We start from the raw sequence: 15,361 nt of genomic DNA, 5'->3' as shown, positions 1-15,361 counted from the left end.
GCAATATTCTTGTCTCATCCAGGCGGTATCACGGCCTTATTTTAATAGCTAATTTTTTAGTAATACATCTTCAAAAAATAATCACAAGTTCCAAAACCCGCATTAACATCTTTAATATTTTTACTCTAGTTCTTTATAGAGTTTATAAATTCTTTAATTTATATAAAATCAAGATTATAAGCACTATGGATTATATGAAATATGTTGCCCTAGTTTGTCTTATATTTCAGACAGTTGCTGTTATTTTTTTTATGAGAATTTCTAGGAGACACCAGGGAAATAATAACCCAATTTTATACTTTAATTCTTCCGCAGTAGTGATTTCTGAATTAATGAAGTTATTTGTATCACTACTTATTATATGGTATGAAAAAGGAATGAGCCTAAAGGGCTTACTTCAGTCTTTAAAGAACAATGTATTTAATTCGTGGACTAGTAATTTAAAGGTGGGAGTACCTGGATTGTTGTATGTAATTCAAAATAATCTACTATTTATAGCACTGTCGAATTTATCTGGAGCAGTATATCATGTAACTTATCAATTAAAAATTCTTGTTACGGCAGTTTTGTGTGTACTTATTATGGAGAAGAAGCTTCTAGGTATACAGTGGTTCTCTTTATTCCTCCTTACGGCTGGTGTAATATTTGTTCAACCAATAAAAGGTGGAGAATTATTTAGTAATAACTGGAGTGCGGTAATAACAGGATCTGGAGTAATGGGACTAGGAGCTGTGATACTAGCATGTTTTACTAGTGGTATTGCAGGTGTATTTCTAGAGAAATTACTTAAAGACAACAAGACGAGTATTTGGGAAAGGAATATTCAATTAGCTCTTTATGGAGTATTATTTGGTTACTTAGGATGCTTATTTGGGGCAGATGGAAGCAAAATGATGTCACTAGGATTCTTTTATGGTTTCAATAATATAGTCTGGACTGTTGTAAGTTTACAGGCAATTGGTGGGATTATTGTTGCAGCTGTATTAAAATATGCAGATAATATTCTGAAGTGTTTTGGTAATTCTGTCAGTATAATTATAAGTTGTATATTGTCATGGTATATAGGTGATTATAACTTATCTATAACTTTTATTTTAGGTTCAACTATGGTTATATGGTCTATTGTTATTTATAATTTTGAGACATTGTATCCATTTTCTAACTTATATTCAGAAATAAGACTATTAATTAAGAGAAATGGGAAAAAGAAATTTATATCTAAATATAGAGAGATGAGAGATAAGGCTGTAAGTTCAAAAATATTGGAATTAGTTGATGATTCTGAAGATGTATTACCAAGAGGAGTTCCATTATTTGTTGTAAATTCTGGTGTTTAGATACAAATATAAATAAAAAGTGCAATTTAATCTATAATTTATAATCTGAAACTTGTGCCCTATTTATATGCAATTAGGATTTTCAAGTAGGAAACTGAATTTCACAAATACAATGCTTATGTAGTAGGCTAATGAAAATATATTACTAATTCCTGAGAGTTTTATCTTGTTTTTAAATGTGAAATATAAGAAATATATCGTCTTTATGATGGATAATTTAATTTAAAAGATTAATACTATCATTTTTTATTTATTATTTATAAGAAATATCTGCAGACTTAAATCTTAAAAAGCTTAACCATTGTTAATCATTATAATCTCTTTTAAAAACTATCTGAAATTTAGACTAAAATCCTTTTTTTAAGATGTACTAAGTTAATAATTACAACTTTTTTTGTGTTAATAGAAGTACTTGATAATTATTTAGTGCCCTTTTAAGAGTGTCTAATTTATTTATAACATTTATGACAGATCTTTTAAAGACGTTTTATTTACCTCTATAATCTTCCAAATTAGTGTTGAATCTAAATAGGAACCTTAAGTAGTAATAAGTACCAGAAAATAACTTCCATTACCTTAGCTAAATTCAGTGAAATCTATCTAAATTTTATATATATTCTAATTTTTAGAACTAAAAAGTGGAAGTTACAGTTAAATTTGATGATCTTTATATTCAGAATAAAATCACTATTACTTTTAGTTTCAATAATAAGCTCTAATATGACTATAAGATCCTAGAAGCTATTATTAAATGTAGAACATCTCAAAATTATTTTTTATCTGGTTATGTACCCACAATAAATTATTCAGGTTCATTTCGGACTTCTAAAGGTTTAACTTTAATGTGATCATCAATTCTAAGTAAAGTTATAGCAGCTTCTGTTGCAAAACGAAGTGATTTTATCTTACTGACTGCAGGTTCTAATACTCCTGCTTGAATACTATCTCTAATAATCCCCATAGTTAAATCCAAACCATAATATTGATATCTCATCTCTTGCATCATTTTATCCACATTTGTCATAGAGTATATCTGAAATTGATCACGAGTTCCAAGCTGTGCTGTAGCATGAGCAGCCCTGAGCTTTGAAATCAGATCTGTTGCATCTTTGGCTGCATTAATAGCCAAAGTCTTTGGAATAACTAGTAGAGCTTCAGCAAATTCTGCTATTGCTAGCTGCTCTCTTGAACCAAGTGTGCGAGCGAAATCTTCCAAGTAAATACTTAGTGCTGTTTCAACAGCACCACCTCCTGCAACTAATCCATTAGATTCCAAAAGTTTTGATACTGAGCATAAAGCATCATGTAAGGAGCGTTCAAGTTCATCTAATAAGACCTCATTGGCACCACGAAGGATTATGGAAGCTGCCCTATGTGTTTTGCATCCTAAAAACATTATATAGTCCCAATCCCCAAGCCTTTCTTCTCTCACTTGTTGACATTCTCCCAAATAAGCTGGATCGAAACTTTCCTCCAAATTATCCAACTGGGCCATTGTTAAACAAATTGTAGCCCCTGTAGCTTTAGCAATTCTACGCAGATCCTTCTTATCAACTCTTCTAATAGCTATACAGCCTGCAGACACAAAATATTTCAAATATTGGTCATCTATGCCACCAGAAGTTAAAACTACATTACATCCAGTAGCTAATATCTTCTCTATACGTTTATGTACAATCTCCTTCTCTTCTAGTCTAATACGTCCTAATTCCTGAGGATTTTCTATCTCTACACGAACTCCCATCTGCATTCTATGTTGTTTTAATGGAAAATCTAGACAAGCAACCTTAACATTTGTAATACTCATTGGCATTCCTTGGCATGCTCTACTAGTATGAGATAAAGCATAACCTTCAACTAATGAAGACTCCCAAACACCTTTACCATGAGTTTTAAGTATATTTAGTGCATTTACCGGATATTTTGGAGCACCAGTAATTGAATCTAAAACTTTTACATTTGTTATTGCATCAACTACTAACTTTGCAAAATAGTCTGCATCTACCCCAGCTAATTTCGAAGATAGAACAGTTTTAGCAACATTTAAACAGCATTCATTATTTATCCCTTCTTTAATAGTTAGAGAATCTGAAATATAGCGAACACATTCTCGCAAAGCTAATTTATATCCTGATATTACATTTGATGGATGAAATCCAGATGCTACTAAAGCTGTCCCTCTACGAAGTAACTCTGCTGCTAACAAAACTACTGTTGTAGTTCCATCACCAACTTCACTATCTTGCAAAGCACTTAAGTCAACTAATATTTGTGCAGCTGGATGCTTAACCTCTAACTGACTCAAAATAGTAGCACCATCATTTGTTACAACCACTTCACCAATATCGTCAACAAGCATCTTATCCAAACCTTGAGGTCCTAAAGATGACTTTAATATATTTGCTATGGACATTACTGCCACCAAGTTACTATTACGAACATCTACCCCATGTTGTCTCTCACCAAATATAGCTTGATTTTGTGAATTAGCAGATATCATCTTCCAATGTTTCCACTTATCAGTAAAATTTCGTGTTTTAGAATTATGCCTACCTCACAAATTTAACCCGCTTAAGTACTGGTACTAGCCCACGCCTATTGAGACGGCGCCTTAATCTAAAATTATCGTTAATAGTGCACATTTATGTTGCACAAGTTCTCTATATTTAAAGATTTATAGATAATAATGCATAATATAATCTACTATTATAAAAGATTTATCAATGAAATATGACATATTATAAGCTGATTATCTTTCAACAAGTAAAAAATTACAGAACCTACAATAATATCCAAATAAAGCTTAGTATTTGATGAAATAGCAAAAATACTGAAAACAGTATCATCTTTGCTTTATATAAATATAAATATTAAAATATATTTACCAAAATAAAATAAATTCTATAATTCTATCCTTAAATATGTAGTTTATTTAGATTAAGTAAAAATATTTAAAGTTATAAGATTTATATATTAGTACCTAAAGAATATTATTACGCAATTTGAAACAAAATTATTAATATACTAATATTTACAGTTATAATATTCATAAAATTTAGTATAACCATATATATTTATTTAGTGAATTTTCTAATTTATTATGAAGTTGCATTCAAATATACTCAGCTAGCTTCACTCAAATAGCACAGTTCTAAAGTTCAAAATAAACAAAAAATAATACAGATATATTAATATTTATACATTTCAAATAAAATATAATGTGTCAATATACTTGAACAAATATTATAGAATCAGTACCACAATATACTATAGCAAAAATATAATAAAAATATATTTATCTAGCAATAATATATTTCTAAAGTAAAGCTAATAATCTCATCTATTCAATATCCTTCATCTTTTACTCCACTATTAAATATTCTGCTTAAAGTTAATTCTTAAATATCCCTGCAACCCTACGTAGAGCGGAAGATACATAAACAACTGGAGTTTTAATTATATTCAATGTAGTATCACTCATATAAGATAATTCAGATCCTCTAGATTCTTCATTTGATATTTGACGGGTAGGAGTTCCTTTTATCTCATTTCTAATTATGTGAGAGTTCTTCATATCAGTTTTATTCATATTAGACTCTTGACAACTAGCCTGTGATAGATATTCCTTTCTTGCCTTATTCAATATGTTCATAGTTTGTTCCTTATCTGCAGATATATTCTCAAAATCTTTTACTATGGAAGTATTCTTCGGTGTATCTTCTTTCTTTGGTTGATTCATTGGTATCTGCTTTTTTGAGACTCTTCCTTTGCTTACTTTATTATTTCTAGAGTTATTGACAATAGCTTTACTATTAATTATAGATCTCCTACTTTTTAAAATATCAACTTTCTGAATATTCTTTTTTACAGCTTTAGTACTAGTTTTTTTAAATTTTTGTTCATTTGAGTATGCATCCTTTGTGACCTTCCTCATCTTTTTCAACGCATTAAGAGATTCTCGCTTGGCCATTTTACATTGTTTACCTTTTGGAATACTTTCAGATTTTATATTAGACTTCTTTAATGACACTATGTTCTTAGTATATCCTGGTTTATCTGTCATTTCCTCAGCCTTAGACCTTATACTTTGCTACAACACGACATTCAATAAATAAAGATATAGTTATTTATAGGCTTAGAAAAAGAAGATAAAAAAAATTATTCCAACATACCTTAAAATGATTATTTAGTTTATCTACAGTAAAACCTGAGCACCTAACCATTTCCTTAAGTTATATCCTATATATGTATTCTAAGTAAAAATGCATGGCTTTAATACTTAGAGCGGGAGATCTAGTGGCAACACAAGGCTAGTAAATATACCCTAAAATAAAGAAACTTACGATAATATATTTTAGGAGATATATATAAAACTAAATAAGAAAATCCAAAAGACTCCTTCCTCTCAAGATTTGTCTGTTAGATTAAAGATTATTATATTAAACTTCTTAATTTTATAACCACATGTGGACAAGATTAGACGTCTAATAAACCCAGATGAGCCTGATGAGAACCAATATAAACCATAGTGAACACTTAAAATTATTAAATTTAAATTAAGATAATTAAACCTATAGAGCTATAACTTTTTAGATCAATACTAGATCAGATAATTCAATGTACTAAAGATCCTAAAAATCATTAGCTATAAGGATAAACTGGAAAGCCATGTAAATAACCTAAACTAATAGTATCTAGATATTCAGAATATCACCCAAAAGAGATCTTAACCAGTAATAGTTTCTTTAAATTTGCCCAAGATATGTAACATTACTACAATAGACATGTACACTAATGTCATTACTAATACGGTCATAGGACCAACCTTAATTCCAGGAGTGTCATCCATATAGTACATCATGAGATTTTGGGCAATACTATCTTTGCTTGGAGCAGCAGCACGACGTTGCCTGATAATCCCAAATATTAGTTATGTGTAAGATATTAGAGATAATTAGAAGTTAATTACTCACCTCATTGTTGCCGATCGAGCCAGACTACCTTGTTTTTTAAAAATTGGTCCGGTAGAACCCTGGCCAGATTGTGAACTTGGGACCTTAGTCTAAAAATAGGCGGAATATTGTCGAAATCCAATAGAAGAAAAAAGTAACATTAGCATTTAATACTAACATACCATTATATTAAAATTACAAGGATAAACCTATTTAAAAATACACTTTAGGTGAATTCTACTAGTATAAAAGGAAAAAGAAGAAGAGTACCCCTCCTTAAACTGAAAGAAAAAAAAAAAAAGCGGTTTTATTGTCTTATAGTGTATATAAATTTAAAACAGCTTTTACCAAAAGATTTATTAACTACAGAACACTAAGTCACGTTTTGTCTCATTTTTTGGCGCTAAATATATTTATTATTAACATGTAAAATAGAAAATTCGAGCTCTTGCAACTTAGGATTCTTAGTTATGGAAATTTAATGTGTATTGAATGTACACAGAAATTAACAGTCCTATTGACTCAAAATCTAGGTCATATATTTTAAGTGATTGCAATGAGATTGATGTTACACCTAAGGACTCGATATCTTACTCTATAAATATTGATAACTCACCAAAATTGGTATTAGAGAATGGTGACTTAAATATACTACATCAGTGGGATTGGATTAGTCACTTTTTGCTATTTTGCTTTCATGATAGATTTCATGTCATGTTAGCTATGAGCTGGTATTCTTTAATTGTTTTGATTTGTTGTATGCATTTATTTCTCGCAATAATATTTGCATGTTGTCTATATGTAATTACACTGGGGGATACCCTTAATTGTATAGGGAGTAATGAACTTGGAGCCTTGGAGTACTTCTTTTTTGCTATTGAGACCATGTTTTCAGTTGGTTATGGATCTCCACGATCTCCAACGTGTATAGTAACTGATTACTTTGTTGCAGTAATGGCCATAAGTAGCTCCATCTTAAATTCACTTACTGTTGGTATTTTTTTTGCTAAATTTTCAGATGCAACATCGAGACGTTGGTCTATATGTTTCTCAAAAGAACTTTGTGGCATTGGATTTGAGAAATCACCTCAGGAATTTTTCTGTCATACAAATACAAATATAACCAATACCTTAGATTATTCGACTCCTATTAGAGTTTCTACGGGTATAGATGATTCTTGTCCATTTATACTATCATTTAGACTTATAAATATTTCTCATGAATCATTTACATCTCCAAAACTTAAGGTTTTTTTATTGGTTCATAGTAACCAAGGGTTATCTATTGCTGAAGTTACAACATATAAGTTAGATGTACCATTAGAATTTATGGAAATACCTATTACTGTTACAATGATTTCAAATGACCCCACATCACCTTTAAAAGATTTAACACTAGGGGAAATTCGAAACAAGGGACATCTATTGGAACTTATGGTACTATTACATTTTGTTGATAATAGGACATCTAAAAGTATTGAAGTTAGAAAAAGCTGGAAACTCAGCAATATTACTTGGGGATATAGATTTGCTCCCATTGTAAGGAGACCTTTAACTCAAGATGGGGTGATGTATGAAGTTGGAGTATCAGATGTAGATAATGTTGAACCTGCTCTCTCTGGTACGTATACTTAAGAAATAAGGAAAAAAGAGAAAGAAAAAAAGAAAAATCAATATCCCTTATTAACTATTCAGTAGGAAAGGTATTCAATAAAACCTTCAAATATTGTCAGCTAAAAATTGCTTCTTAAGAAGAAATGTTAAAGTTCTGTCCTATCTGAAATTTATTCAAAGTTATCTATTCATATTAGAATCTGAAGCAAGTATAAAATACGAATCTTTATACTTGTCAGATATATGAATAATTATATATTTTAAAATAAACTAATCAACCAGTTCTACAAGTATGAAATTTACTCCTTAATTCCATATTCACTATATCTTAGTTCTAAACCTTGCAAACGTACTTATAATAGAAACTACAAAAGATATTATCTTTTTATTTAAGTTTCATAATATAGGACTGACTTTATGTAGTAATTGAATATCTCGTATTCTAATAATGCTGCTAAGAAGTTCAAATAGATTTTTCCCTTTCTACTAGTCTCATTAATGCTATAATCAAGCTCTTATTACCTCTTGTGATTCAAAGCTAAGGAACCAAGACAAGCTAATAGGATCATAATACCAATAGTACCAACTACCTTTAAGAAAGCATCTCTAGATAAATGCTTAGCTCCTTTCTTAAATGGCAAGTCAATCAAAGTAGTAGAAGGTAATTCACCCCCTGCTACTCCCTGAAAAGATAAGACATTCATTGAAAGTTTTGTTACTATTGGCTTCATTTCATGTAGACGATTGTGATATAGAGTATATGGAGTCAGAATATCACCATTTACTTTGAAAGCGCATAATGAATCACAATTAATAAAAGTAGTTTGACCAATTGTAGAATTAAATGTACCACGGTTATTCCCACTAATAACTAACTCAACATTATTATCAACAATTAATTGTTGTACTCTCCTTAGCATAGCATCAATAGAAAAAGAGGAAGCTAAATATTTGTTGCCTACAACAATTGTAAAGTCATTGTGTTTATCTCCATATTGAAGAGTTGCATTTAATACCTGAAAAGCTTCTTCTGTTACTTTATGATCTGGGAAAGAACTAGATAATAAAAATGTATCAATAAATATAAACAAAATTGTTCCATCTCTTCTTGATAATACACTTGAAGTGTCTGTATAATGAGCAACATGATGATAGTAATAATTTGGGAATGTGAACTTTGGATATATATCCTTAATACTATCATAAATTTCATTATTTTCTTTAATCAGCTCAGCTGAACTTCCATTATCCCAGTCAGCCTGACCCATTGTTGCAAATAAAGGGATTTGTAAAGCTTTACTTTCATATACTTTGTCAAAGCAATGTTCAAAATCAACACCACTGGGAAAATTATCACCAGGACTAACAAGGAGTGAAAATGGTGTCTTGTTTGCCTGATCATGCAAAATAGAAGCTACTCTTCTTTGATTGCTACTACACCCATAATTAGCCAAAGATGCAAAATAAAATTCCCCATTTACATAATAGCTTATATAAGCTACAAAGAATATTGTAAATTTTAAACTAAACATTTCTAGCAGTACCAAAAAAAAATATTAAACCTTAAGATAAATTAGTCCCTTTCCTTTTTTTTTTTTTTTTTTGATAACTAGCTTTGCTTATCTTTATTAATGTTTCCAAAATTCAGTAATATTTTGCAATCTCATCTACATACACCTACAAACGACATAAACGCCTTCTCAAATGGACTAATTTTGGTATAATTGTACACCGTCCAGACGTATTGTATCTATATACATACACTAGGCATATACACATGCTCACAGTCTGTATATAATGTAAATTAGCCCATTAAAGTGTGAAATGTCACTAACATGCATGTCTTGTCTTTGAGGGGGGGAAGTAGACTTTACTATTTGAAATCCACATTAGTGAGATTGATCAAATTTTTGAAATGATCCAAAATTACTTCAATTGATCTTAATTTTATAAAACTTAGATATCTCTCATATTTAGAGTATTATCTCAAGCTTTCTTTTTTAATTCTTTGTAATACCCTTAATTTAATTAACTTTAACTAGTCAGCTAAATGGCAAACTTCACGAGGACGAAAATATTGGAAATCTTATAAATATTTCCCCTTTCAATTCCTTAAATTTTTTTTTCCACAATTCAAATTTACAGAATTTCATTCTTTCCATATATTATTGAGAATTGTCCTTTAATTTTTTTTTTTTTTTGTCTTTTATCGCTTGTTTGTTGCATGCATGTAATAATTATATCCTTTAGTTTTCTTCTAATTTATAAATATTAACCTTAAATTAATTAATTAAAGAAATTTTCCACAATAAAGGGTTAGACCTAGTACCTTTTTTTTAGATATATAAATTTCCAAATTACAAATAATAGGCGACAACTAAAAAATGTAAAGAAAATTAAAAAAAGGAGAATCAAAATTTTTTAGATATGTAGTATGAGGACAAGATCCGCAGTTAAAAAATTACTAGCTAATAAAAGATATAATTTAGAGGATGATGGGCTTTCAGATGTATCTACTATATCAGTACTTTCAGAACCTTCAAAAACAGACTATAACTCAACAAGTAATCGCAACAAATTATATGGAAAAAAAGTAGAAAATATTCTTAAAAATGTAGATAATAATAATAAAAGGTGTAATAATTCCAAAAATAAAATTGCGAAAATCAAACAAACCACTGGAATCAGAGTACCTAGAATGAGTCAGTTCTTTAGACAATTAGATAATTATAAAATGTTCATATATATTATATTATTCGTTTTTATTATAACTATGGGAACTTTTTTTGATTATAACTGGATTAAACAAAATAATATTAAATTATTTAATATAGAATACTTATATGATGAAATTCAAACACTAAAGCTAAAACTTAAAAGAATTTATTCTAATACAAATACTGATCATAAACATCAATGTTGTGAAATAAATAGAAAATATATTATTGGACTAAATAAAAAACTCAGTTGGATATCATCATATATAGGTTTTACCCCTAATGGAAAAAATATAAAGGATTTTGATTATTATTGGACCTATGAAAATATGAATAACTTAACAAATCAAATATTTAATCTTCAATCAGACTTAAATCAGTTAAATAATACTATTAGAATAGGAATTCAACATATAAATAACCAGATAATGGAATATACAAAATTAAATATACAAAAACCTAAATATCAACTTGACCAAAGAGTTTTAGATAATATAACATATATTAATAATAAATTATCAGAAATTAAAAATGAAAATATTATTATAGATAAAGATATTAACAATATATATAATGAGCTTCAAATTTTAGATCAGACACAACAAGCTTTAAGAGAAATGATATGGTCAATGATTCAACGTAATGAAGATAAAGTTTTTCATAATTCTGAAATTTCAACATATAAAAACTTATCAAATGAAAATTTGTTAAATTTTCAAAATATTGAAGTTATTATTCAAAAAATGATACAACAAAGGCTTGACCTAGATGATACATCAATGATTGATTGGGCTCAAGTTTCATTAGGTAGTAATGTAATTGAACCTAAAAAAAACAAAACTTGTTTAGATCAATTTAATAATTATTATTATGTACCAAATATTATAAATATATTAAAATGGTCAATAGATAAAGTAAAATATCATATATTTTATAAATATTCTGATAGGGATAATGAAATTTTATATAATAATCATAAATATTGTATCAACCCAAATACTATAATAACCTCAAATCATAAATCAATTGGTGAATGTCTCACAATTAAAACTGGTTCTCAAATCATAATTAAATTATCAGTTCCTATTAATATTACTATGATAGGTATTGATCATATATTATATCCATTAGATTATGATCATGGACAAACAGTCCCAAGAAATATATCAGTATATTGTATAAATGATATAATTAAAGAAAAAAATTATAGAAAACAAAATTATATAGGATCATTTATTTATAAATATCCTCAACCAAGTCAAAAATTACAATTATTTAATGTAAAAAATTTTCTAGTATGTAATAAGGCAAAATTTATTATTCATTCAAGTTATGGTACTAATAAAGTATGTATATATAGATTAAGAATATTTGGATATCCAGTATTTCCATCTTATCTTAATAGTAATAATAATATTCAAATTATTAATCAATATATATATAAATATATTAAAATTGTTGTATATCATTTTTATAAATGGTTAATATATCTCCCAAACAAATTATTTGAAATTAATAATGATAAACAAAATAATTCCTCTAATAATTATCATATCAATAAGAATATTGAAAATTATAATATATCTAAAAGAAATTCCTATAAAAATTCTAATTTACTAAATTATAATGAAAAATATAAAAATCCCACTCTATATAATAATAACAAAATTTATGAAAATTCTAATCAAACTATTAAAAAAAATCGCCAAAGAACATTTTTGTAATTAATATTATAATATATATTATCTCTTAAATAATCTTTCAAACATAATATATCTTAACATAATGAAAAAAAACTTTTATATGAGGCTTCTGAGGCTTCTTTAAAAATCTCAATTGAAGATAAAATACAATTATTATTAGCAGGCAAATCTAATAAAATAGAATTTAAAACCTGATATTTATCATCAAATGTATATGTATCTATATTATTATTTATTAGTAAACTTTTTTCAATACTAGAAATCTCAATTTCTTCTAAAATATCTTGTATATTATCATTAGAAATTAATTCTTGAAAAAAATTCCCAAAAAGACCTATTGTTTCACTCAAAAATTCAATTAATAACTTATTTTTATAAGAATTCCTTATATCACTAAAATAATTTTTATAATATTGCTTCTGTTGTTCAGTTGAATAATATTTAGCTATATTAAAATATTCTTCTGTATTATTATATAATTTAAATAAAGGACTCATGGCACGAATTATACTTGAATTCCTCATTATATCTAATAATAATAAACGAATCATCTTTGGTAAATTAAACCAAATAATATTATTAATATTTATTCCATTAATTATACTAAATTGTAGTGTTTGAGCTAATTCTAAAAGTCTTTTATGATCAATTGGTTTTATTGAACATTTACATAAAATCAAATCCTCTTTAATTCTTGATGGAATTGTAATCATATGTATATTTAACATTTTCTTAAATTTATTATTTTTTAATGTTCGTATTTGAATTAAAGATACTGGTTTTTTTCTCTCTTCATTATTTATTAAATCCATTCCATTTATATTCAAAGAAAGTCCATTACTTCCCTCAGAAATTAAATTCTCTTCTTTTTTTATTGAAGAATAATTATGATCAATTCCTAAATCTTTTAATGTGGCTTTTGAAGTAGGTATTTTTCTTTTTTTTAACCATTTCTTATTTAACCCATCAATTTTCTTACTATTCGATTGAATTATATCTATTGGTCTAAATTGTCCTGAAGTATCAATTGCAAAAATTCTAATATTTTCAACTTTAGAAAATTTACTAGCAAGAATTATTCCATATGAACTTCTATATAAATTTTTAAGTATTCTTCTCATTAATAAAAAAGTATTGTAATTTGTATTACTCATAGTTAAATCTTGTTTTGTAATAACAATACTAGGTCCAATAGGTAAACACCCATTAATAATTGGAAATATATTCTTTGTATTACTGTCTAAAATAACAGTTCTTTTAATTCTCTCATTTATTTTTATTATTGGGTCTATATTAAAATCTATTAATTTATTATTTTTTGAACAATAACAATAGAAATAATCATCCCCAATTATATAAAATAAAAATAAAATAAATAATATACATATATATTTATCTATTATTTTATTTAAAAATAAAAATAAATTTAACGTTAAATTCTTCATATTTCATATATATTATTAAATATTGCAATATTTTAAAGATGGACGGACACGTCCCATGCAGAAAATTAATAATAAAACCCGCCTATTTTAATATTTTGGCGGTATACAAGACTCGATTAGTCTATTTCAAAAACATGTGAAATATTATAGACTATTTTAATAAATTTAATAATTATTTCTAAATAATAAACTATGGTATCAATGGAACAGAAACAAATAGAATATAGAAAATTACGTATGAAAGAAATTCTTTTTGAAAAAAGAATTGGTTTATATATACTTATGGGTTCAGCTATATATTTAATGACAATTAAAAATAGAGATGAAAAGGGATGGAATAATACATCATTTAATTGGTTATTAATATTTTTTAGAATAGGTCCACTTTTAGGAATTGTTTGGATGATATCTTATATGCCAAATAATTTAAAAACTCAAGTTGAAATATTATGTGAGACATTACAAATGGATAATCAAGATCTTCATCAAATTACATTAAAAAATATAGAAAAACAACTCTTTCCAAATTTAAATAGTCAATTTCAATGTATAGAATACTTAAAGAAGTATATTCAACTATCAATTATTATATATTCAATAGGTGAATCAATTAGTGAAATTTCTTTATTATATGGATCAATATATATTAATCAAAATGTTAATAAAAAATTTCTAATTATATTATATATTTTACCATATATATCTTGTATTATACGATCAATATCAATTATGTATCTTTGTTTTTGTATTTTATGGGATATTCAAAAAACAAATAAACGAAATATTATTTTATCATCCTGTATAGGATTTATAACTAGTTTTAGTATATATATAATAATAAATTATATAATGGTATATTTTATTTTAGAAGAAAAGAATGTATTATCAAATTCAAATACATTTAATCCATATGGCTATATTATTAATATTGATTCATTTCAAAGATATATTTATATAGAATTAATGGTTATATTTATATTACTTTTATCATGTATTTTACGTAATTTAAGTAATAATATTGCTTCAAAAGCTTCAAGATATACACCAATAGTTGGTTCTATACTTATTTTTATATCAACATTATTCAGATTAGGACATATAAAATATTTGGATGTTTTATATTATATATTATATATAGAAATAGGACCAATTACTTGGGGATTTTTTATATTTTCTCATGCTATTTCACTTTATATAAGATATGATAATAATTATATTGATGAAAAGAATGATTATTTAATTAATTATAAGCGTAAAGAACAATGAGAAATTTTATTATTTTTTATCTATTTAATATAATTTGTTAAGTTATTTATATTGGTTTTAAATATTAGATACCTTTAGATACCCTTTACTCTTTAAATAGATTTTTTTAAATGTTAAAATTTTAAAAAAGGATAATTTAATTGTTGAAATTAGTAGACATACTATAAAATAAGTACTTTTAGAATAATATATAATGGGAGATCTTATATACATGTCATTATGGGACGGATTATAATAAAAATATAGTTTTAATAATATATATAAATAGCTTTTTTTAAATTATTAATAAAAAATTAAGATTGTATATATTTTTAGAAAGTTATTTTA

At 26.5% G+C, this 15,361-nt stretch overlaps 9 protein-coding genes across 9 annotated transcripts, besides 30 other annotated features; 4 read left to right on the top strand and 5 right to left on the bottom strand.

The window, feature by feature from the left end:
* Positions 1-141: 141 nt before the first annotated feature.
* Positions 142-169: a sequence feature (AT_rich).
* A 16-nt stretch (positions 170-185) lies between these two features.
* Positions 186-1,337, top strand: CMU_009800 (UDP-galactose transporter family protein; the record flags this gene model as incomplete). The annotated part of the gene is made up of 1 exon (XM_002140801.1): positions 186-1,337. The coding sequence occupies one exon, from the start codon at positions 186-188 to the stop codon at positions 1,335-1,337; it is 1,152 nt and encodes a 383-aa protein (XP_002140837.1).
* A 212-nt stretch (positions 1,338-1,549) lies between these two features.
* Positions 1,550-1,600: a sequence feature (AT_rich).
* A 539-nt stretch (positions 1,601-2,139) lies between these two features.
* CMU_009790 (T-complex protein 1, alpha subunit, putative) lies at positions 2,140-3,837 on the bottom strand (the record flags this gene model as incomplete). The annotated part of the gene is made up of 1 exon (XM_002140800.1): positions 2,140-3,837. The coding sequence occupies one exon, from the start codon at positions 3,835-3,837 to the stop codon at positions 2,140-2,142; it is 1,698 nt and encodes a 565-aa protein (XP_002140836.1).
* A 352-nt stretch (positions 3,838-4,189) lies between these two features.
* Positions 4,190-4,313: a sequence feature (AT_rich).
* A 33-nt stretch (positions 4,314-4,346) lies between these two features.
* Positions 4,347-4,418: a sequence feature (AT_rich).
* Positions 4,419-4,497: 79 nt separating this feature from the next.
* Positions 4,498-4,557: a sequence feature (AT_rich).
* A 54-nt stretch (positions 4,558-4,611) lies between these two features.
* Positions 4,612-4,636: a sequence feature (AT_rich).
* Positions 4,637-4,728: 92 nt separating this feature from the next.
* Positions 4,729-5,560, bottom strand: CMU_009780 (uncharacterized protein; the record flags this gene model as incomplete). Its single annotated transcript, XM_002140799.1, has 2 exons — positions 4,729-5,427; positions 5,510-5,560. 2 exons carry the CDS (start codon positions 5,558-5,560, stop codon positions 4,729-4,731), a joined length of 750 nt encoding a protein of 249 aa, XP_002140835.1.
* A 313-nt stretch (positions 5,561-5,873) lies between these two features.
* Positions 5,874-5,907: a sequence feature (AT_rich).
* A 156-nt stretch (positions 5,908-6,063) lies between these two features.
* Positions 6,064-6,315, bottom strand: CMU_009770 (Sec61beta family protein; the record flags this gene model as incomplete). Its single annotated transcript, XM_002140798.1, has 2 exons — positions 6,064-6,247; positions 6,311-6,315. The coding sequence occupies 2 exons, from the start codon at positions 6,313-6,315 to the stop codon at positions 6,064-6,066; spliced, it is 189 nt and encodes a 62-aa protein (XP_002140834.1).
* Positions 6,316-6,781: 466 nt separating this feature from the next.
* On the top strand, positions 6,782-7,924 carry CMU_009760 (uncharacterized protein; the record flags this gene model as incomplete). The annotated part of the gene is made up of 1 exon (XM_002140797.1): positions 6,782-7,924. One exon carries the CDS (start codon positions 6,782-6,784, stop codon positions 7,922-7,924), a length of 1,143 nt encoding a protein of 380 aa, XP_002140833.1.
* Positions 7,923-7,959: a microsatellite.
* Positions 7,960-8,149: 190 nt separating this feature from the next.
* Positions 8,150-8,173: a sequence feature (AT_rich).
* A 248-nt stretch (positions 8,174-8,421) lies between these two features.
* Positions 8,422-9,435, bottom strand: CMU_009750 (uncharacterized protein; the record flags this gene model as incomplete). Its single annotated transcript, XM_002140796.1, has 1 exon — positions 8,422-9,435. The coding sequence occupies one exon, from the start codon at positions 9,433-9,435 to the stop codon at positions 8,422-8,424; it is 1,014 nt and encodes a 337-aa protein (XP_002140832.1).
* Positions 9,436-10,161: 726 nt separating this feature from the next.
* Positions 10,162-10,206: a sequence feature (AT_rich).
* Positions 10,207-10,337: 131 nt separating this feature from the next.
* On the top strand, positions 10,338-12,344 carry CMU_009740 (uncharacterized protein; the record flags this gene model as incomplete). The annotated part of the gene is made up of 1 exon (XM_002140795.1): positions 10,338-12,344. One exon carries the CDS (start codon positions 10,338-10,340, stop codon positions 12,342-12,344), a length of 2,007 nt encoding a protein of 668 aa, XP_002140831.1.
* Positions 10,711-10,736: a sequence feature (AT_rich).
* Positions 11,110-11,195: a sequence feature (AT_rich).
* Positions 11,473-11,520: a sequence feature (AT_rich).
* Positions 11,798-11,846: a sequence feature (AT_rich).
* Positions 12,026-12,099: a sequence feature (AT_rich).
* Positions 12,161-12,263: a sequence feature (AT_rich).
* Positions 12,342-12,366: a sequence feature (AT_rich).
* A 31-nt stretch (positions 12,367-12,397) lies between these two features.
* Positions 12,398-13,768, bottom strand: CMU_009730 (uncharacterized protein; the record flags this gene model as incomplete). The annotated part of the gene is made up of 1 exon (XM_002140794.1): positions 12,398-13,768. The coding sequence occupies one exon, from the start codon at positions 13,766-13,768 to the stop codon at positions 12,398-12,400; it is 1,371 nt and encodes a 456-aa protein (XP_002140830.1).
* Positions 12,718-12,738: a sequence feature (AT_rich).
* Positions 12,790-12,812: a sequence feature (AT_rich).
* Positions 12,892-12,914: a sequence feature (AT_rich).
* Positions 13,040-13,076: a sequence feature (AT_rich).
* Positions 13,613-13,643: a sequence feature (AT_rich).
* Positions 13,673-13,792: a sequence feature (AT_rich).
* Positions 13,793-13,920: 128 nt separating this feature from the next.
* Positions 13,921-13,958: a sequence feature (AT_rich).
* A 2-nt stretch (positions 13,959-13,960) lies between these two features.
* CMU_009720 (uncharacterized protein) lies at positions 13,961-15,034 on the top strand (the record flags this gene model as incomplete). The annotated part of the gene is made up of 1 exon (XM_002140793.1): positions 13,961-15,034. The coding sequence occupies one exon, from the start codon at positions 13,961-13,963 to the stop codon at positions 15,032-15,034; it is 1,074 nt and encodes a 357-aa protein (XP_002140829.1).
* Positions 14,407-14,461: a sequence feature (AT_rich).
* Positions 14,593-14,635: a sequence feature (AT_rich).
* Positions 14,883-14,905: a sequence feature (AT_rich).
* Position 15,035: 1 nt separating the features above from the next.
* Positions 15,036-15,087: a sequence feature (AT_rich).
* A 38-nt stretch (positions 15,088-15,125) lies between these two features.
* Positions 15,126-15,163: a sequence feature (AT_rich).
* Positions 15,164-15,262: 99 nt separating this feature from the next.
* Positions 15,263-15,361: part of a sequence feature (AT_rich) that runs on past the window's edge.

Source organism: Cryptosporidium muris, genomic scaffold (assembly GCF_000006515.1).
Source record: "Cryptosporidium muris RN66 scf_1106632373431 genomic scaffold, whole genome shotgun sequence".
Classification (NCBI taxonomy): Eukaryota; Apicomplexa; class Conoidasida; order Eucoccidiorida; family Cryptosporidiidae; genus Cryptosporidium; species Cryptosporidium muris.
The sequence above is the reverse complement of the archived record's forward strand: the minus strand, read 5'-3'. Positions and strand labels throughout refer to the sequence as shown.